Below are 21,932 nucleotides of genomic sequence, written 5' to 3'. Positions count from 1 at the left end.
GTAATTTATCTGTTCTCATTTATTCGTTTGTTTATTCAACAAAGATTTCCTGAATACCAGCTAAGAGCCAGACACTCCCCTCCAGTCATTTACCTGGGGAGTAAGGGGAAGGCAGCTACCAAGGGAGGAGTCAGAGGGGACCTGTTATAGTTGTGAGGTGCTGGTCGTCCCTGGGGATAGACCGGGGCCCCTGCTTTAGTCTCAGATGCCTTCCCAGTTGGGAACCTTGCCAGGTAGGAAAGGGTCTCTCCCATCACGGCTGGCGCTCCCTGGAGATGAGGGCCCTGGAGGTTTCCAAACCATCTTGCATCCCCTACTGGGCAGCCTTGGGGTTCACTGGCCAGTGATCCCAGCTCTGCCGTCTCTGAGATGAAGGGCTTGGGCAGAGTCACTTCCTCTTGGGCCTCAGCTTCTCTTCTGTGAACAGCTCCTAGCTCACTGGTTTGCTGTGGGATGGGGGAGTAGCCCATAAGCACATGGGGGGAGTGAGGACAGCTGCAGATGTGGGGTCCCTCAGCTGACCTTTCAGAGCTTAAAGCAGCCGCCCGGGAACATGGTTCCCCTTTAAGTGGATTTTGGAGCGTTGCCTCCTTTTATGCGATCTCTGACCTGCAGTACGAGAGGGTTGGACCGTGGGCCCTCCAAAGTCTGTTTCAGCTCTGATTGCCGGAAGCAAGCCTGCTGCCTAGAAACAGTACAAGTTGAGGCTCTGCCCTTTATGGTTTGTGCTTCATCTGTCCTCTCCCCGCCCCCCCAGGCTCTCAGACAGCGATGGAAATGGAAACACAACACCTCTGAAGATGGAGAATAAAATAAGCAGTATTCACCCACCACCATCTAGAGGGATGTGAAGGAAAAACTTTTGGCAAACAGCCTCACCATCTCGCATCACGGAGCCCAGAGTACAGAGCTGGGACAGTCTTTAAATTATAGATCTTGGGAAATTAGAACTCAGAATACAGAAGAGAACCATGCTCCTGGGGAGTCGGGGGACAGAAAGAATGGGGTCCCACCTGGGGGATATGGGCAAGGAAACACAATTTAGGCTCTCCTCTCTCCAAATTGGAAACACCACCTCCCTCATTTTCTCCCAGCTCTTGGTGACTATTGATGGGGGGAATCCCACACCTTGTATTATTATTATTATTTTTAACATCTTTATTGGAGTATAATTGCTTTACAATGGTGTGTTAGTTTCTGCTGTATAACAAAGTGAATCAAAATTTACAAGCAGCACATGCAGGTCAATATCAAACAAACAAAGAACCCAACCCAAAAATGGGCAGAAGACCTAAATAGACATTTCTCCAGAGAAGACATACAGATTGCCAACAAACAAATGAAAGGATGCTCAACATCACTAATCAGAGAGAAATGCAAATCAAAACTACAATGAGGTATCACCTTGTATTATTTTTGAAACCTTCCTTGAAAGTTAATGAAAGGAAACCTCAACCAAAATTGGAGTCAGGAAGGACCGTAGAGGGAGCTCTCACGCTCTATCACTCGTGTGAATTACCCCAAACAGGAAGATGTCAGTTATCCCAACAGAAAAACATCAGTTACTGACTCCAACAGAAAGATATCAGTCACTGACCCCAACAGGAAGAGATGTGCCTTGCATTCCCAAACAGGTAGCCCAGCTACTTTATTGCCCCAGAGGGAGGAAGACTTCCTTCTTGCCCAGCAACAAGCCCAGCCAATAGAAAACTCCACAGCTCAGCCAATGAGAAGCTGTCTTCACCTCAACTTTTATTTTCCTCCAATGAACTCTCACTTTTCCTTGCTGATGACTTCCTTACCTTGTCCCCCGCTCCTTACTATAACAGCCTTCCATGTTGTGTAACCCCTCAGAGTATCTCCCTGTTTGCCAGATGAGATGCTGCCTGATTCATGAATTGCTTAATAAGGCCAATTGGAGCTTTGCGTTTACTCATAAATTTTGTTTTTTAACAGTTCCAGTCAAGGGAATTCCTTCCTTGGTTCTTATCTCAAGCTTTCTTGCTGTAAGTCCTGGAACTCATTTAGTCTCCCTGTCATTGCCACCCAGTTGGAGGCTAACTCTGGCTATGTCAACATCCCATATGTTTTCAAATGCTTAGAACCATTGCTACACACAGACCTCAGGGCTTTTGCACCCAGGGGGCCCTCTGCTTTGACTATCCTTTCCCTGCCTGGTCCACCTGTCGTACCCCTCATGACTCAGCTCTGAGAAGCCCCTCTCCCCAAAAGCCCTGGCTCTTTGCTCCTTGTTTCCGTAGCACCCCATGTACCCCCTGTTGCGTTTCATCACGATTTGCTCTGATGTTGTCCTGCCCCTCTAGACCCTGAGTTTCTGGAGGGGTAGAGTGGGTATAATAGGGCACAGGGTCTGAGGCTGAGCCTGCTGGCTACGTGAATAACCCTGTCTGAACTTCAGTTTCCCCATCTGCAAAGTGGGAACAAGCCGTTCTACCAGTGAACTGCATATTAGCCCAGGAAATTGACACTGGCTCCTGCAACTAGCAAATCCTGAAATCTCAGTGGTTTAACCCAATACCAGTTTATGGTCACAACCTCACATGTCCATCTGGGACATGTGGCCTCTGAGATCACCCCGGCAGGGGGTGTGAGGAGAGGAGGCTGCCCACGGCTTCTTCGCTGCCTCAACCCGGAAGCCACTCGGGTCACTTCTGCTTGCTCTTTCTAGGCCATAACTCCATCAAATGCCCCCACCACTGCAGAGGGGGATAGGAAATGTAGTTTTCCTCTGCGCTCAGGAAGGGGAAACTGAACCGGGATTTGGTTGAACACATAGCCTAGTCTGCATGTATGGAAGAGGATTAAAAGACAGAGAATGTGGGGTTCCTAGCCCAGTGGCTGACACATAGTAGGTGCTCAATGAAGCTGCCACTCATTCTCCATTTACTCCTGCATCCCCAGAACCAGCCCGGAATCTGGCCCCTAGCGGAGGTCGTGTGGATGCCCTGCACGGCTCCCCCTGCCCCAGCCCCTGGCCCCAGGCTACCCTGGCTGCTCTTCCCACAGCCTCCCCTCCCTCCTCCGGCCCTCTGCGGCTTGGCTGGGGCCGCTCTGTCCCCCTTCTGCACCTGGACAGCTGTCTCTTTTCAGAGCGTTGATTTTTGCAATTGTCCAGTAAGGCCCCTGGCTGCGCGGAGTTAGCTCCATTTAGAGGCTCAGGGCTGTGAAACACAAACCTGCCCTGCCTCTCTGGGGCCAGACCAGCTCTCTAGTCCCTGTGGACACAAGAGTCAGAGCCAGACTCAGGGCTGCAGCAGCTGCTCTCCTAGCAAGGGCTACCTTGGCTCTCTTCCACAGCCCCTTCTGCGGGCTTAGAGGAAAAACTGGGAGCCACAGTCACGCTCACCAGGCTCCCAGCTCCCTGGGACCCTACTCTCCACTGGTGATGGGCAGCAGAGAGTCTCAGTTTCTCCCCCTCCTGGTGGCCTCTTGAAAAGTACACAAGATGCAGGGGTCCGGGCTTCCCTGGTGGCGCAGTGGTTGAGAATCTGCCTGCCAATGCAGGGGACACAGGTTCGAGCCCTGGTCTGGGAAGATCCCACATGCCGCGGAGCAAGTAGGCCCGTGAGCCACAATTACTGAGCCTGTGCGTCTGGAGCCTGTGCTCCATAACAAGAGAGGCCGCGACAGTGAGAGGCCCGCGCACCGCGATGAAGAGTGGCCCCTGCTTGCCGCAACTAGAGAAAGCCCTCGCACAGAAACGAAGACCCAATACAGCCATAAATAAATAAATAAATAAATTTTTAAAAACACCCTAAGTAGAAACTTATAAAAAAAAAAGATTCAGGGGCCCAAAGAGAGGGTGGTCTTCGATATACCACAAGGCAACTCATCCAATCACCATGACAACTTATATAAAAGCAGGTTTTATTGGCTCCATTTTACAAGTGAAGAAATTGAGCTCAGAGGTCACAAAGCAGTGTTTTCTAAACTGATCTGGCCAGAGAACCATTTTTCTTCTTGGAGTAAACGCAAAGCACATACTTCAAAACGTGCCCCCCTAGGCTGGCCTATTTTTCACCCCAAAAGCCAGTTTGACACATCCTTCCAAAAGCTTAGCATGTACTTCCCCTAGCTCAGGGGTTCTTAACTAGGACTCCAAGAGTCTGGAGACTTCCAGAATTTGCATGTGAAATATTATGTGTATGTGCACTTTTCCAGCAAGGGTCTATAACTTCCAGTAGGTCCTCAGAGGGGCCTGGTCCCCAGAATGAGTGAAGAACTGCTGCCTTGGTTTGAGTTCCTATAGAGAAGCCCCAGTTTTGATCTGGGGTTTTGCAAAAGTGAACAGAACAGCAGAGATGTGGGAAAAAGCGCCAGGAATGGGAGAAGTGGCCTGTGCGACAACAGGGACAAGGGGACAGTAAACAGATGAGCTTGGCTGGAGCAGAATGGGTGTTTGGAAACAGTGACAAATGATGTCGGGGCGTCGAAGGGACCTTGGAGAACAGGCTGAGGCATTTAGATTTGAGAGGGGAGGCCCCGGGGAGCCATAGGAACTCCAGGAGCCGGCAAGTGGCAACTCGGAACATGGGTTGCGGAAGAAGCAGGAGAGAGCGGAGGGGAGAGATGAGCGACCAGGATGGGGCTCCATGGACAGCCAGCTCCAGGGAGTGTGCTGCCCCTGGAAGGGCACTCAGGGCTGGTGACTGTCTGGAATATTGCAGGAGGAGGAGACGCGAGCCATGACATGAGGGAGACACAGCCTGGCTTCAGATCTAAAGGCGCCTGGTTTGAATCTCAGGGCTGCCATTTCCTAGCTGTGTGCTTTTAGGCAAATAACTTAACCTCTCAGGGTTTCTTCCTTGCAAGACAGGGATAACCATGCCTCCTTGGTGAGGCTGTGAAAATTCGCTTTAATGAGAAGCTACCTCTGGAGCACTTAGCCCAGGACAAGGCACACAACCAGCCTTTGACAATGACGGGTTCCAGTATGATCCATCAATTCATTTTATATACACTTATCAACCCCTCTGTACACCTGCACCAGGTGCCCTCCTAGGCATCCTACTGTGTTTTCTGACAATAACCCCATAGAGGGATGACGTCATGCTTGATTGAGAGATGGGAAAACAAAGGCACAGGGATTTTCAGTCAGAATCAGTAGTGATGTATATTAAGGTTGTTGTGGGAGCTCAGATGTCAAGGGGTCAGTGACAAAGGTGTCACCTCTCTCTGACTCAGGGCAAGAGAAGACACATGCTCTTGATGATACGCAAGGTCATACAGCTGATTGGTTCTTGGGAGTATGGGCGCGTTTATAGTGCTTCACATAGGGATCTGGTTAACAGGAGGATTCTGATTTTCTGAGGCTGGGGTAGGGCCTGAGATCCTGCATGCTGACAGGGGTTTCTAGAGAATGGCTTTGGGGTAAAACTGACTTGACCTTGAGCAAGAAACAAAGCCTCAGATTCCTCATCTGTGGAATGGGTCTTAACTCCCCTCTAGGTCTGTGTGAAGATGAAAGAAGATGGTGCCTGCAGCCTAGGCAGAGCAGAGAGCCTGGCACAGAGCGGGTACCCAGGAAATACTGGTTATGATCATCATTATTACTACTATCACTCTTGGCTCTGAGCCCTCCGTGAAAGCTCTGTCTGTGTGCGAGCACGGCTTATGCCACATACGCAAACCTCGCGATGCTCCCTTTGGTTCATTTCATCCCACCCCAGGAGTAAAAATCAGGATGCAATCTGCCGTTTCAAACAGCATCCATGAATCGTTTCACATTCAATTTCCCCATCAAATTCACAGGCACGTATCACATCCATTATTCCACTTCCTAATGGTCTGTGCAGAGGAAATCGTAAGTAGGACATTTCTTCACACCCTTGGCATTCCCAGCTCTTTGAAATCCCCTCTCCAGGCCAGACCCCTTTTCTGGCTGCTACAGCATGCTTTGTCTTCTCCAAAATCCTGGCCTCACTCACCACTGGCCTCTGCTCCTCCCAGAACGTCAAGGAACTACAGTGACCTGTCTGTCCCCTTGGAGAGCAATGTTGGTCCTGCCTTGGGTTTCTGTGGAGGTGAACTTTGGCAGCAGGTAGCAGGTGGGCTGGGTGGATGCAGGGTTCAGGGTCAGAGAGGACAGTGGTTTCAGCCCCACCTGCGTACCACTCACAAGCTGCAGGGCCCTGGGCGAGATCACCATGACTCCTGGGAGCCTCAGTGCCCTCATCTATAAAATGGGGATGACAATGCCATCTGCACTGGGTGGTACAGTGAGAAGTGCCCGGTCAAGGGCTGTGCCCATAACAACCGTGACAGCTATTTGCTCAAGTCACGTGAATGGAAAATTTGACGGGATGCCCAGGAAGGGGTGAGCTTAGCACTCGGGGCTCAGCAGCAAATGGCATTCACCGTGGCACATCCACCAGGGTCCCTGTTTGGCCTTACCTTTGCAGGCTCAGAATCCCAGCTAAGGTGGCATCCCCAGTCCAGGAACTCTTGTGCCAGCATCACCCTAGACGGAGCAGAACAGGAGCCTGGGGGTTGGGGCGGAGCCAGTGGCGTGGGGGAATATTCGGCACTTTACCTCCTGGTGTAGCGTGGTCCTGCCCTAGCTGAGTGGTGCAGCATTGGAGGAGCCTGTGATACCAAGCATTGACTTCTAGTTCGTAAATGGTGGGGAGGACAGAGGGGGTGCTGGGGGAACGGCAGCCAGGCTGGTGGGCTTGGGGCGGTGGCTATTCACCAACCAGAATGGAAATAGGTCAACATTTAACAACCCGTGTGGATGCAGCCGTGCACATCAGCTGGGGGTGCAACCCAGGGACGCTGAGGGTAAAAAAGCCCAACATATGTTAAGGAGAACTTCTCGAGGAAAGACCTCTGGGTGAGTGTAGAGAACCACCATACCACCGTCAAATACTGAGTACCCTTCCGACAAGTGGCAACTTATCCTTGACCTAATCCTCCACCCCTAGACCCAGTCCGATGCCCTGTGTTCTAGTCCCAGCTGGACAGACAGCTAGGACTTAGTCTCCCCATCAGACAGGATCCATTTATTGATGACACTTCTGGATTTAAAAGTCCATGGTCTCCCTCAAGTGTGTATGTGTGCATGCGTGCGTGCACGCATACATGTACATTCACACACATGTACATCTGTATACATGTGTGTACACATGTGTGTATGCATGGGTGTGTGCATTCATGTGCACACACATGCATATGTGTTCACATGCGTGTGTGTGTGTCTGTGTGTGCATGTCTGTGTATAAGGCCACACAACTCCCCGACTCCCTCTCTGATGTCTCCACCCACTCTCTGTACACACACCTCTCCTCCCAAAGTGCCCGCACCCAGCTCTTCACCACCTCGGACCCTCCACTCAGGCCCTCACTTGTTGCACCCACCTGGAGTCCACCTCCACCTTGGAACACACAGACGCATCAGGCTGAGCAGACCGGAGGGGGCACCGGCACGATGGAATGCAGCGCTAATCGCTGGAAGATGCGTCCGTTTATTTGCATGGCTCGCATTTGTCTCTGTTTTTTCCACCCCCTGAGCCAGCCGAGGAGTTCTCAATTGATCCTGCCCGCACGGAGAGACCAGATGGGCAGCAGGCACGCACATCCACGGAAGCCCAATAGACTTCCAATTATCTTTTAATTTTGCTCCTGTCTTCGTTTGTTCATTTCACTTTTTCCAAATGGACTGGAGGAAAAAACGCTGTAATTTATGGACTTTGAAGTCAGCTGGCAGGAGCGTCCTGCTCACATGCCGGGTGGGATTAGACTTCAGGGTAGAGCCCAAACTCACTCCCAACCATCCAGCGGGGGAGCCGGCAGCCTCTTAGAGACCCCAAAGTCCCTAGTCTCTCGCTTCTGGTCTTCTGACTCCCTGTAGTAACTATATCTTCTTGATAGAGAACTTGGGCATCTGGGGCCCGCTGAGCTGACAGTGAGCTCCGAAGGCTAGCTAGTTCCTAGAGATGGCAAATGACTCCCCTAGGAGTACACCTCTCATAGGCAAATGAACCAGTCCAAATCCTTCCCCTGCCACCTCCTTTATAGGCTCTCACAAGGCTCTTATACCTCAGGGCCAGTGGTCCCCTACCCATATCACTCCAGGACCAGAAGTGAGACAAATAAAGACAGCCCCAGGGTCCCCTGAAATTATTCAAGCTAGCCACTTCTAAGCCTACCCTACCTTGCCCATCCTTTACCCTACCTTCCCATGAAAAACATAGTAAAGTCAATGCTTCCCACTTCCCCTCCTTCCTCTGCCTCCTGGTGACCCTGGTGCATCCTCATGTGGCCCTGTACAGCAGAGGGTAGGGGCTCCCCTAGGGAACAAGCTACCTTTCCTAGAGCAGTCATCTCCTGATCTGTTGGCCTCACCATACCTGAATAATAATAAAGCCTACATTTTATAACTATCTCACGTGGCCGTGGTCACTGGGGACCAGAATGGAGGGCAGACAGCAGGAAGCCTCCTTTACTGAAGGTCCCCTCTGTGCTCAGCTGTTTCACAGGTGTTACTTCCACCCTCCAACAAAGGAAGTGCTAAGCCAGGATTCATATCAGTGTCACCTGACCCTCCACCCTCATACGCACAGCCTGCACCCAGCCCCAAGATCCAGTCTGGAGGTCTCATGCATTGTCACAGCTCTCACGTCCCCCTATTCCTCACCCCTTGCTATTTCCCTCTTCTTGGCCCTCCCTGTTCTGCCTACCAAGTACCCTCTCCACTCTCATGTCCTGGCCTGGCACAGGGACTCCTGCTTCCCTCTCCCCCAGACACACTCACCTACGAGCATCATCACACTTCACCACCTTCTTGCGAAGCATCTTCTTCCGCCAGAGTCAGCAGTCTCCACAGGTTCAGGCTCCATGGGTGTCTCTTAACCTAGGTCACTGCACAGGGCCTGGTACATGGTAAACATCTGGTAAATAACTGTCCTATCAATCAATCAATCAATCAGTCTCTGCCCCCTCTTTCTTTTATCAAAATATTCAATGCTAAGCACCTCTTTCTGGAATCCTCTCCTGACCTCTCTTCTGATGCCCCTTGTTCCAGCCTCCCTGGCCATCGAATAGTCTGGTTGTACTTTGTCAATAAGCACCTGTTGACAAGTCACCTTTTTAATTTTTCCTTTGTGATACACTGTGACTTGATCGTATCTCAGGCACAGGCGCCATCTTCCAGATCTGGATGTAAGTCCTTCCCCAGGGCTGGGGCTGGGTCTTCTGCTCCCAGGGGCCCTTTCACTTTCTCCTGGCCACCCAGGGGTACAGTTCCAAATGGAAAGAGCGGTTGTCTGACTCAAAGCCTTTAAGCTGTGGCTATAGGGAGGGTGCTCCGGGACACATGAAGCCTTTCTTGGGTGGGAAGCAGCCCATGAAAGGGGCTGAGACACTGCTCCCTTGGTGGCATCTGAGAGGACAACGCCAGGTCACAGCACTCAGGAGGGCATGCCACAAGTCTCCCTCTCTGAGGGTACGGGAGGCCCAAAGCTGCCCTTACTGCTGAAATGGTAGCTTGGCCCCTGGGAGGGGGGCGGTCCACATCAGTCCCCAAAGCCCTGACTTCACCACTGGACAAATCATTTTTATTCCCCTTTCTAGCTCATCCGCTCCTTCCCAGAGGAAGATAAATGGGCCTTGCAGTTAGAGACACCTAGTTATAAGTCAAGACTCTGCCGCTGACAACCTCCGTCGACACTGGTGCATCCTCTACGCCTCGGTTTCCTCACCTGTAAAATGAGGGCGATGACAACACCCACCTTCCTGGATGACTGGGAAGGTGAGATTATTTCACTCATACAAAGTACCCAGGATCCATTCCCCTTTCCCCGCCACTCTCCTGGATGGTCTAGGGGGCAACTGCTCACCCACCACCCAGGGGTGAAGAGGAATTCTTAGCAGACAAGTAAAAACACTGACTTCCTTTCCATTCCTCTACCCACTGGAATCTCCTGAGATGATTATTAAAAACGAGGATTTCCTGGAAGCCATCCCAAACCTACTGAATCATAAAATCTGGGGGCAGAGCTTGGAAATCTGCACGTCTAACGATAATTGTAAATCGCTCTTGTGACCGTGATGGAAAGCGAGAAAACCCTGCTGCGCGTCACCAGCAAGACAGGCAGAGAACGCCTGACTACCGGGGCAGTGTTACCTGTTGGGTGAATTCAAGTCTGTAAAATTCAGGAGTCTGGAAACAAAAGATAGAAATCCCCATTTACAGGCAAATTGACATAACATTGGAGCTGCCATAAAGTGGGGAGGACAATTGTATCCCTCCCAAACGGGACAGTGAACAGTAGATGAGATGCATCCTGAGTGTGCCTCCGGCCCCAGAGTTGAACTTACTTGGAGACTTAGAATCCAGCAGAGCAGTGTGTACTTTGAGCCGCAGCCCGTGTGATGAAAGATAAAAGAGGCGCATAGAAGAACAACAGAACAAGAAGGAAACCATGATGCCGGAAGGAGGGAGGCACCAGGAAGGAGGCACAGGAGGCAGCCTTTGACCTGACTCAGATGGCTGGAGGAATGTGGACCAGCAAAGACAGGGGAAGGCAGCCTGAGCCCCAGCCCAGAGCCAGGTAGGCACAGCAGCGATCAGGGGATGATTTTGGAAGGTAAACTAAGGCTGGAGCGTAGAGGGTTGTGAACAACATCATAAGGAATCAGGATTTTTCCTCAAGTCAAGGTTTCAGAGACATATTCCTCTGAAAACTCTGTATTTCAGAGTGGGTTTTTTTTTTTTTTTTTGCGGTACGCGGGCCTCTCACTGTTGTGGCCTCTCCCGTTGCGGAGCACAGGCTCCGGACGCACAGGCTCAGCGGCCATGGCTCACGGGCCCAGCCGCTCCGCGGCATGTGGGATCTTCCCGGACTGGGGCACGAACCCACGTCCCCTGCATCGGCAGACGGACTCTCAACCACTGCGCCACCAGAGAAGCCCTCAGAGTGGTTTTTATTCTCATATTTAAAAGTTAAATGCCAACATTTAGAAATCGAGAGTGATGGCATCACCACCTAGACTCTAAGTGACTCTGAAACAGTGGGACCAGGGGGTGCTGGGACCGCCCACCTGGCACCATCAGCCCCCATAGGTAGCATGAGGCTGAAACCCCTGCCCTGGCATTTGGGGACCCCAAAAAGACCTCAGTCTGGGGAGGGGCAGAATTATACCTGCGCTTCCAAAGGTCCAACTGATGACAATTATGGGAGTCATCAGCCCTACGGCCTTTACACACATTAACCCATTTTGTTCTCACCACAACCTTATGAGATGCTGTTATCCCCATTTTTCAGATGAAGAAACTGAGGCACAGAGAGGTGAAATCACTTGCCTAAGGTCACACTGCTGGTACGTAGCAAAGCTGTGTGGCCTGGATCCGAAACCCACAGCGCCGGTGAGATGAGCGGCGGGTGAGTCTCCCTCGGCCTCTCACCATATGAGGTTGTCTGGTTCAGAGGGTGAGGTTGTGGCCCATGTCTGTCCCCGATCTAGGTACTAATGCCATGTGTTTTCCCCAACTCCTCACAGGAAGGCCGGTTTTCTTAGTCAACTTATCAGGCAGGGAAGGAGGGCAGAGTCACGCAGGAGCCAGTTCAGGTGGTTTGGCCGCAGTCCCCAGCTCAGCCTCACCTGCTGCTGACTGCGGACCCCACCCCCCACCGTGGGGAACAACCAACGTCAACAGGAAGAAAACAGACCCGGGAGGTTCTCCTGCCATGCCTGCCGTGGCTCCACCTGCCCCACAAGTCACCACACCCAACCCTCCCAGCCCAGCAGATTTGCAAAAGATAAAACAAAACACACACACAAATAATCGCCAACCCCGTGCCTTTCCTGGCATCCGGTGACTGTCCGGTCAAGAGCTCCCTCCCTCTCTGGGTACCCGCTGGACACTCCTAACCCTGTCCAGCTGCTGCCGGCTCGGGTGGCTGATCACAGGCTCAGCCCCCCGGCAGGTGCCTCCCGCTCCCAGGGAAAGCAGCGAAGGATCCAAGGGGGCCGGCAGCCGAGATCTGCCAGCCCGGAGCCCCACTGGCCACCCTCTGCCAGCTCGAAGTCACCTTTGTCACAACTCCGCTGGGCAGCCGGTCAGAGCCAGCCCAAGGCCCCGTCCCTCTCAGCTCGGCAGGAACCAGGAACCACTCCCTACTGGGCAATCATTAATCGGATTCTTGACATTCCTCTGCCCCAGGTCGGCTTGGGAACATGCTCCCCAGAGGAGAGGGAGCAGAGGCCCAGGGCTGCCATCTGGACATGCAGCTGGCGGGCAAGGTGGTGCTGTCTGCCGCTGCCCTGCTCCTGGCGACCGCAGCCTACAGGCTGTACAAGCCAAGGCCTGCCCAGGACCCCCTGGGGGGTGGGAACGCCAAGGCTGAGGCCAAGGACGAGGCAGAGGGCTCCAGGCAGCCTGCCATCCAGGAGGCTGTTTCCGGGGCGCCACAGTGGGGCCTGAGACGCCGGAGGGGAAGCAAGGGGGCCGGAGTATCGCTGGGCTGCAGCTGGGAGAATCCGGAGGGTCCCGGAGTCCTGGCGACAGGAGCACCTCCTGCAGACTCAGAAGCCCAAGCGACTGGGAAACCCGAGAGGAAATGTGCTGGTGAGGAACAGGGTGGGCAGTGCACGGACTCTGGCCTGGCACCTCCTCGGGGCAGTGGCCAGGAAGCCGGAACAGCTGCTGGCGGTAAGCTGCCCTGTCGCGCCCATTGGTGCAGTGAACCCCAAAGCTCCCTAACTGGCCTCGCTGCAGCGGACGGCAGCGGTGTGAGCGGTGAGCTTGCCCCATGGCGGGACAGCAGATCCCAGGAGCACCTGGGGGCCGGGGAGCAGGAATCCTCCGACCGGTGCAGGGCGGCCCACACAGAAGGCAAGAGTGACATGAACAAGAGCTGGGTCTTTACGCGTGTGACAGGGGTCCACAGGGAAGAGGCTGGGGCCCTCCGGGCTGCCTCGGACATGGGCCTGGCCCTGCGTCAGCAGGAGGGAGCCACCGAGGCCTCCTATACCTTCTTGTCTGTGGCCCGGGTTCGAGTGGAGGAGAATTTCATACCGGAGAAGATGGAGGGGGCCAGGCCCAGGCTGAAGCGCAAGGTGTACGACTACTGTGTTGAATCCACCCGTCAGGCCACCTCCAGGGACAGGCTGGCCCCCAGAACAGCAGCCCTGGCGGAGGCTCCACCCCCTGTGTCAGGGCCAGGCCCCCTGGGAGTGGGGGCAGCCTCGGGAGGCCAGGCCGATGACACAGTAGGTGGAGTGGGGACAGCCGCCCCCCCTGAGCCTGTGCTGTCACCCTCCGCACAAGGCTTCAGCAGGAAGCAGAGCCTCCTTCAGATCGTGGAGAACCCGGAGCTCCAGCTGCAGCTCGAAGGCTTTGGGGACCCTGCTCCATCGTGCCCAGACCAGAGCACCCTGCCCACCAGCCCCATATCCCAGGGTTCTCTTGGGTCCAGCTCAGCTGGAAGCAGCGGGAAGCCCCACCTGCACTCTGTGGCTGGGGCCAATTTCTTTCACCTCCCACTCAGCCCTGGATCAGCCCCAGGTGCCCACCTGGATCTGGGCAATTGTTATGAGGTGCTGGCCTTTGCCAAGAAGCAGAGCCTGGAGGCCCTGAAGGAAGCCGCCTACAAGGTGATGAGTGACAACTACCTCCAGGTCCTGCGCAGCCCAGACATCTATGGGTGCCTGAGTGGGGCAGAGCGGGAGCTGATCCTCCAGAGACGGCTCCGGGGCCGCAAGCACCTGGTGGTGGCCGACATGTGCCCCCAGGAAGACTCCAGCCGCCTCTGCTGCTATGACGACGAGCGGGATGTCTGGCACCCGCTGGCCCGTCTGCCCCCTGAGGCTGTGTCCCGGGGCTGTGCCGTCTGTAGCCTCTTCAATTATCTCTTCATCGTGTCCGGTTGCCAGGGGTTTGGGCACCAGCCCTCCAACCGTGTCTTCTGCTACAACCCGCTGACAGGCATCTGGAGTGAGGTGTGCCCTCTGAACCAGGCCCGCCCTCACTGCCAGCTGGTGGCCCTGGATGGACACCTGTACGCCATCGGGGGTGAGTGTCTGAACACGGTGGAACGCTACGACCCTCGCCTGGACCGCTGGACCTTTTCCCCGCCGCTCCCCAGTGACACCTTTGCCCTGGCGCACACAGCCGCGGCGTGTGCCGGAGAGATCTTCGTCACCGGCGGCTCCCTGCGCTACCTGCTGCTCCGATTCTCCACCCAGGAGCAGCGCTGGCGGGCCGGCCCCACTGGGGGCGGCAAGGACCGCACGGCCCAGATGGTGGCGGTCAAAGGCTTTCTCTATCGCTTTGACCTCAACCGCAGCCTGGGCATCAGCGTGTACCGCTGCAGCGCCAGCACCCGCCTCTGGTACGAGTGCGCCACATATCGGACCCCTTACCCGGACACCTTCCAGTGTGCCGTGGTGGACGACCTCATCTACTGTGTGGGGCGCCAGCGCACCCTCCGCTTCCTGGCCGACTACGTCTCCCCCAGGTTTGTGCCCGAGGAGCTACAGAGCTTCCCCTCCCCGCAGGGCACCCTCCTGCCCACCGTCCTGACCTTGCCCGGCCCTGATGTGCCCCAGACCAGGGTCTAGTGGCCCCTATGCTGGGCCCCTTCTGCAAAACTAGAGGCAAAAACATCCCCTACCCATCCTCCATGGACCATTTCTGGGAGATCAGGTGGCCTGGGAATCTGGCCAGCAGGAGGTGAATTCCAGTCCTTTCTCCTCCACTGGATGGACTTCTTAGCTGCATCTTTGCCCCCATTGGGCTGCAGAAGCCCAGTGTGGAAATGGACCTCGGGACTGGTGCTCTGAGGCCCAGGATGCCCATGTCCGCAGGGATGGCCATCGCCTTGCTTGAGCTCTGAATGGGGGGCAGATACCAGGACCCCAGCCAAGTTCAGGGGCACAGCCTTATCCCAGTCCTGGTTCCGAGGGCCAGTTCACCCACAATGACCCCTCAAGCTGACCCTGCTGGTTCTGGGCTAGACCTCCATAAGCCGCCAGGGCCTCTTCCTAAACACTGGCCACTGAGCCCCAATCTCCAAGATTCCCAGGAGCACCTGGGACACACAGGTAGGGAAAATGAAGGGAGGCAGCTCCAGCAGGACCAGGAAGGGGCCCAGGAGAGCCCCAGGGGGCCCGGCCAGAGGGAGAGATGGTTGGAGAAGCAGAACAGCTGAAGTTGGAACAGCCCACGGGAGCTCTTGTCTGCAGAATAAATTGACCAAAGCCCACTTCAATTTTTCTCATTACCTGGAATTCTAGTATACTGGAAGGAGGAGAAACCTACATGTTCAGCATCCATTTGTAAAGGCACATCTTCTTGCAGGGTTTACTGAGAATACAATTGATTCTGAATACGAGGTCTCAGGAGAGCGAGGAAAAAATGTGATCCGAGGGCCACCGTCTGCTGGGCCCGCTGTTATATGACCACTGCACTCTCTCCCCAGATCTCAGAACCCTTCACAATACAGCTCCCCAAGCAGCCCAGCCCTCACCTTGGAGCTGGGGGGGCAGCCACCACCAGTCAGCCCTTCCAGGTGGTGAGAGGTGATGGCATCCTTTGCCCTCCCTGTGCCTTGTGGTCACCTGGTCTGCCTCATCAGACAGGAGAGGACCAGGGAGGGGCAGGTCCATGATGGAGCTGGGGAACTAGAAGGTTCTAGTGGTGCATTGGGAGACTGGGATCTCCTTTCGTATCAGGTTTGGTAAATTCTCAAAGGGCAGAAACTCTCCAACCTCAGGAAGTTACCTTTCTTCCCAGAGGGAGCGGAGAGAGATTGGTCCAATCTATTACTGCAGCCCTGTTCCATCTCCAAAGGAGACACAAATACAGAAAGGAGAGCAGCGATGCCCTTGGTCCCAGCCAGGAGCCAGGAAGCTGGGACCCCTTCTAAAGTGACAAGCTGCACGAGGAAATAAGCAGAGAAGGGAGGTGCACCAGGGCAGGTCCCGCAGGTGGGGAGACAGGAGAGCTCAGACTGCAGCATCCCTATCTTAAAAATGGGAAGGACCATCCATGTCCTTCTCTGCCTGGGGGATAAAGGTGAGCACTGGAGGAAGTTCTTCCCAGTTCCGCGGGGTCCTGGCAGGAGCTTGTGTTCACTGCAGGTGTCGGGGCTGATCTGGGGTGGGGGATCTTTTTAGAAGATGCAGAATTGGAACAAAGAATGAGAGGAGGTTGATACAGAGACGAAGCCTTTTCTTGGACCGCACAAGGCCACCTTCCCTATTCTAGGGCTTGGGAGGCGAAGCTGCTTAGTTTATTTCTAAGTTGGAAGCTGGGGAAGGAAAGATCGCTGGGACTATGGCTGGAGCCTGCGGAGGGTGACCTCCTCCCCAAACCCCTCCACCACAAAGGCCACGCTCAAGTTCAGAGTCAACACTCAGGCGTGAACCTCCAAGGGACCCAGGGGAATTGGAGATGTGATGCCAGGCGGGGAGAAGGGTTTGCTCAGAAGGAGAACCCCATCTGGGGGCTGGGGCAGGTCTCCGGTAAGGAGCCCGGCAGGGGACAAGACCTCAGCCAAGCTGGGTAGGGTGTGGGGAAGGGCTCCGAGCCAAGGGTGAGCTAGGGATCACTCTGGAAAACTCCCAGAAGCCCATTGCATACATATGGCAGGGACTAGGGACATGGATCAAGGGATAAGGCAGCAGAGCTTGTTCTAGACGGTGGATGTGGTCTTCATGATGAGAGGGAGAGCTGAGACTTGAGCCTGGGTTCAGGTACGCCACACATCTTATCTGCCTCCGATGGTCCCATGGCAGACATCACCAAGCCATCACCATGTCTTTTCTTGTTGAGCTCTTTCAATGGCCTCAGAACTCTTTCGCATGGAGCCCCAGGCAGTCATTACTGATGGATTAGAGCTGTGCATTTCTTATTCCTGGCCTGGGTCCCCAGAGCTGGGTTTAGGGATGAGAGTGGTCAGGGCTGTCGTGTTAGGGCAAGGTTCAGGGGGCCTGCAAAAACCACCTGGGGCCGTGATGGTCAGGGTTCATTTACAGACTGTTTAAGCCAGGCGCTGTTCCAGGTGCTGGAGATACAATACATCCCTGCCCTAATAGACCTCACATTCTAGCTGTAGAAAACAGGCAATTTTAGAAAACAAATACATAAACACACACATAGAACCCATGCTGCATACAGGCCATAGAGAAAGAGAAGGCAGGCAAGTGAGATCGTGTGATCAGGCTCCCTGATAAGAAGAAGCTGGGCAGAGCCCTGAGTGGAAATCTGGAAGATGCAAAGACCAAGACTGGCTCAGGGCCTGGGAGGGCTGTCTCTGCCTCCTGAATGACTTTGCCACGCCAGCGGGGGAGGGCAGGAGTGCCTCCCAGGCACTCCATCCTGTTGTGTGAGGAGGGCAGGAGCCCAGCTATTTGCTTTAGGCTTTCCTGTGAGGGAAAGAATCTCATTACACCAACATTTATGAAAGAGGGTCTTTAGATAGACGTAAGCTACATTCCCAAGAGAGAAGCAGAGTTTGCACCTTTAAGGGGGAGAGTCAAAATAACACACAGACGTCACACCTGAGTGTGTGGCTGGGTGTCAGTGAGCCCATCTGACTCCATGAAATCAGAGTCTAGGCTTTCCACTTGACCTTTTTAATAGCCTTGTCTCTTGCCCTCTAGCCCTCAGCCTCAGAGTGGCCTGTGTGTCACTGGGCTTCTCCACGGGTCATCTCTTCCTGTTTTCCCAGTAAGAGTTATTTCTTCTTTAGGAAAAAAAAAAAAACAAGTTTGTATTGCTTTGCACCTTAGGCCAACCATGCCATTATAGAACAAAAATTGGAAAATAGAGAAAAGTATAAAAAAATCTCCCCAGTTTCGCCACCCACAGACAGACACACACACCCCCTCCACTGTGGTGTAGGTCCCTCCGGTCTGCTTTTCTTGTGCATGACTTTTGTTTGGCTTGATTTTTGCCTAGATGTGATTGTGCTGAGTATACAATTCAGTTGCTTCCCTTCTTTACTTAGCTTTATAGAATAAGCGTTTTCCCGTCTTATTACAAACCCTCGGTAAACGTCATTTCAATAGATGCACAATATTCCATCCAGTGGACCTGCCATGGTTTACTTAAACATTCCCCCCTCATTCAGGCCTGTAGATTTTTTTTTTTTTTCTGTTGGCTTCTTTTTCTATCATAAATAAAACGTCTTTTGTTTTCGCGTTCCTCTCTGTCTGAGGCCTCCATCAATGTTTACAAGAGCAGCTCAGCCTCGGTTCTGTCTGGAAGAGCCAGGCTGTTGAAACAACCATAGAAACCACAGCAGTTGCCTGGGTCTGGGACCTGGGCCCTGCTTTTACTGTAGGGCACAGAGCTGCCCTTGGAAATGACCAGCAAGAAAGGCAAGGCCGGAGGCCCTCCTGTCCTATGGGATTCCTGGAGCCAGGATGTAAGATAAGGACCCCTGCTCTGCACACACCAGGAACTGAGCCACATGCTTCCTACACCTCCCCTCATTTGTCCTCACAACAAGCCCATTTTATAGGTGAGAGAACTGAGGCTCGGTGAGTTCAAGGAAACTTGCCTCCATGGCAAAGTCCAAAAGACCCTCAATTGCCTTAAAAGCATCCTTAAACTTGGCCTGCCCACTCTCAGCACATTGCTATTTCCATTCCCCTACCATGAGGTGCAGAGCCAGGGACTTGGCCTCAGCTGTCTCGTGGGCTGCCCCTAATCCCTGTCCATCCCCCACCAATCAATGATGCTCTATCCTTGAATTTGGAACTCAAAAGAAATTGTCTTAAGCTCTCTGACCCTCCATATCTGCAACTCTAAAGTGGCTTTGCCACTGCCAGCCTCGCGAGAACGTTCTAAGAACTAACAAGAGGATATGTGTAAAGCACCTGGCCGCTCCAGTGGTGCCGGAGCGGCTGCTCCAAAAGTCGGTCTCAGAAGAAGCATCATCTTCTGCAGGGAGGGTGCTCTGAGCCACCTCGGGGGGAGGGACCTCTCCTACTCCCACTCCCCTTTCTTAGTGTCCTGGCCCCTGAGGAAGGAGGTTTTCTGGCATTTAAGCCCAAGAGGCCTCATCTTGTGTAACAAGGTGTAGGGATTGGGGGAGGATGCTCAACTTATGCATATCTTAGACCATCCAGGCTTTGAGACAAGCCTGTACAATCCTCTACCAGGGTGAGTGACTGGTTGGCATGAGTTTCCCAAGCTCAAAGCATTAAGCATTTCCCCAGGTCATCCGACAGCAGTGAAGAGCTTCAGAGGCTGCCTGGGAGTCCCTAGAAACCCTGAGAAGGTGCAAGGTGGAGGGGGCTCCTTTCTCTTGCTGATGGGGGGTAAGAACCCCTCAGAGCACCTGGGAGGCCCATGCGCTGTGTCTGGTCTGCAGATATTCTGAGCCCCAGACCAGTGCCCCGCTCTTCCCACCTTGGTCATCCTTACCTGGAAGGGCCCTGTGGCCCCAGGGTCACCCTCGGAGTCCCCTGAAGCTGCAGCTTCAGCCAGGAGGAGCCCCCTAGGCAGATGGGAGACTGCGGTGGAGGAAGGGGGATGAAACACAAAGGGAGGAGGTGCCTTCAGGGAGCAGAGATGAGAAGAGAGGCAGCTGGGGAGCCAGAAGAAAGGATAGCCCGAAGGTGAGTCTCTACAACAGCTGAGACTCAGGGTTTTTGAAAAGTGGGATGTGGGTCAAAATAAAACAAAATGAAAAAGCGATCAAGTCTCTGCCATGTTTTTGTGTGCAGGGAGGAGGGGGAGACACGGATCTTACACCAGTAATAATAACGACCTCGTTCCCCACACCCGGCTCTGTGCAAACACTTAAGCATCATCCCCTCATCCAATCCTTCCTGAGACATCTCTGCCTGAAAGCAATTCCCGTCATGATACGGGGGAGGAAACGGAGGCAAGACGCTTCACGAAAATTAAAAGTTACTACTTAATATCTATTCTAACAGCTACCTTATCATTATTAAAAAACTCGAAGAGAGAAATTAATCATCGTCAGTATGTTTATTGAGCACTAACTGAGGGCCAGGAGGCACTGTGCTTATATGATCTCATTTTATTCTCAAAACTACCTGGTAGATGACAAAACTGGCCACATGCTTTCCTTCCCATCAACTTCTCTGCCCTCGAATCTGGCCGTGGCACTTGCTTTAACTAGCTTGGGCACTGGGTTTACTCTCTTGTGGTTCTTAGAAACCCTGACATTTCCACCACGTGCACAAGCCCGGGCTAGCCTGCTATACACACAGGACACACATAGCCCTTTTACCGGTCCCGCCAGTCCACAGCCAGCCAAACACCCGAGCCACTGACCACCAGCTGACCACAGATGCCCAAGTGAGCCCAGCCAAGACCAGCAGACCACCTGACTGAACTCAGCCCAAAGTGCTGTGAATGAAAAATATTGCCTGCCACGTCAGTAAACAAAGAATGTTGCAGCCATTAAGCCATCACATTACAGCCGCCCCGAAGGTGAGCCCTGAGGGAACCCAGGATGGAGGCAGGATACCCAGCATCTACCAGTCAGCTGCTGCAAGCCACCCACGAGGGTGCACCCTGAGGAGACTCAGGATGAGACAGCACAGGATGCTGGCCCCAGAGAGCTGAGGTGCTATCACAGGAATAATTTCAATGAGCCCAGACTTTGCATTTTCCCAAACACAGAAAAGTGCTAGATTTCTTAACTTGAGATATCTGCTTTTCCTTAATTAACAGTAATCTTTTGATGGTCCGACTATCTGGTTTTTGTTGCAAAACCCTATATATCCTCTCCCGCCCCCTCGCTTGCCTCGTTGGAGCAGTCTCTCAGAGTTACCTGAGATGCTGTGTCCCAGGCTTAAGTCCTCAGTTTTGTGCACTGAATAAAACATAACTCTCAACTTTTAGGTTATGCATTCTTTTTCCAGTTGACATTGCCAGTCCACTGACTCATGAGCAAAATAGCAGGCTGTGGGTTTAAGCCACTGCATTTTGGGGTGGTTTGGAACTCAGCAGTACGCAGCGATACAGCAGTCCTGTAATGTACACGCTATTATCACCACTTTATAGCAGAGGAAACTAAATTTCAAGAAAGTGAACTCGGGCTTCCCTGCTCGCGCAGTGGTTGAGAGTCCGCCTGCCGATGCAGGACACACGGGTTCGTGCCCCGGTCTGGGAAGATCCCACATGCTGCGGAGCAGCTGGGCCCGTGAGCCATGGCCGCTGAGCCTGCGCATCCGGAGCCTGTGCTCCGCAACGGGAGAGGCCACAACGGTGAGAGGCTCGTGTACCGCTAAAAAAAAAAAACCCAAAAATAAAGAAAGTGAACTCACTTTCCCAGGATCATACTGAGAGAGAGAGAGGCTGAGACACCAACCCAGGTCTGCCTAACTCCAAATCCTGCATCATTCAGCCATATGGTTCTGGTTCCGTTTTAGCCAGAGCCAGGGCCTTGGGGTCCTTCCTGGTGAAACTGCTAAGTGGTGTTTCAGGGAGCTCTGAGGTGCTCCGGTTCTTTATGTCTCAGCACAGGAAGAATTCAGCAAGAAGCAAAGTAATAGATAAGAAGTGATTTACTAGAATAGGACGCTTGTGAGGCTTATAAGTGGGCCGGCGAGATCTTCCCAGAAAGAGTAGGTCAGCTCCTTGAAAAATAACCACTAACACTTATTGATGGCCAGGCTCTGCTGTAAGCACCTGACTTGCAGGAATTCATTTATTTCTTAAAATAACCCTGTGTGTTAGATAAGTTACTATTTTGCACATGAGGAAAATGAGGCTCAGAGAGTTTAAGTAACCTGCCCACAGCTGTGTAGCCAACACGTGATAGACCCTGTGATACCCCAGGGCCAGCCCAGTGTCATCAGGAGACAGATCAGCTATGAGGACGGGAAAGGCTTTGCCTCCTGCCCTCCTGCCCCCCAGCATGTTGCGGTCAAGGCCTTGACTGCCTTGCTCCCTGCATCTTGTTCCCATGAGTGTCTCCAGGG

General features: G+C 53.4%; 1 protein-coding gene and 1 long non-coding RNA gene across 5 annotated transcripts in view; one reads left to right on the top strand and one right to left on the bottom strand.

Annotated features, from left to right (window-relative positions):
- LOC113622130 (uncharacterized) overlaps positions 1-10,399 on the bottom strand; it is a 62,194-nt gene extending 51,795 nt beyond the window's left edge. For all 4 annotated transcript variants that reach the window (XR_003433410.1, XR_003433411.1, XR_003433413.1 and 1 more), the window contains exons 1-4: positions 10,338-10,399; positions 10,144-10,179; positions 8,773-8,890; positions 6,415-6,481 (exon numbers count right to left, since the gene is read on the bottom strand). This is a non-coding gene — a long non-coding RNA (uncharacterized LOC113622130). The remainder of the gene's footprint in view (positions 1-6,414; positions 6,482-8,772; positions 8,891-10,143; positions 10,180-10,337) is intronic.
- Positions 10,400-10,459: 60 nt separating this feature from the next.
- KLHDC7A (kelch domain containing 7A) lies at positions 10,460-18,173 on the top strand. The gene is made up of 3 exons (XM_027109985.1): positions 10,460-10,570; positions 11,285-11,401; positions 11,520-18,173. Exon 3 carries the CDS (start codon positions 12,198-12,200, stop codon positions 14,580-14,582), a length of 2,385 nt encoding a protein of 794 aa, XP_026965786.1. The 5' UTR covers positions 10,460-10,570; positions 11,285-11,401; positions 11,520-12,197; the 3' UTR covers positions 14,583-18,173.
- The last annotated feature ends 3,759 nt before the right edge of the window (positions 18,174-21,932 follow it).

The sequence above is a fragment of the Aethalodelphis obliquidens genome, unplaced genomic scaffold, assembly GCF_003676395.1.
Source record: "Aethalodelphis obliquidens isolate GAN/ISIS:26980383/991018 unplaced genomic scaffold, ASM367639v1 scaffold9, whole genome shotgun sequence".
NCBI lineage: Eukaryota > Metazoa > Chordata > Mammalia > Artiodactyla > Delphinidae > Aethalodelphis > Aethalodelphis obliquidens.
The sequence above is the reverse complement of the archived record's forward strand: the minus strand, read 5'-3'. Positions and strand labels throughout refer to the sequence as shown.

Coding starts and splice junctions, on each gene's coding strand:
- KLHDC7A (XM_027109985.1), top strand. CDS start 12,198: ATGCTCCCCAGAGGAGAGGGAGCAGAGGCCCAGGGCTGCCATCTGGAC.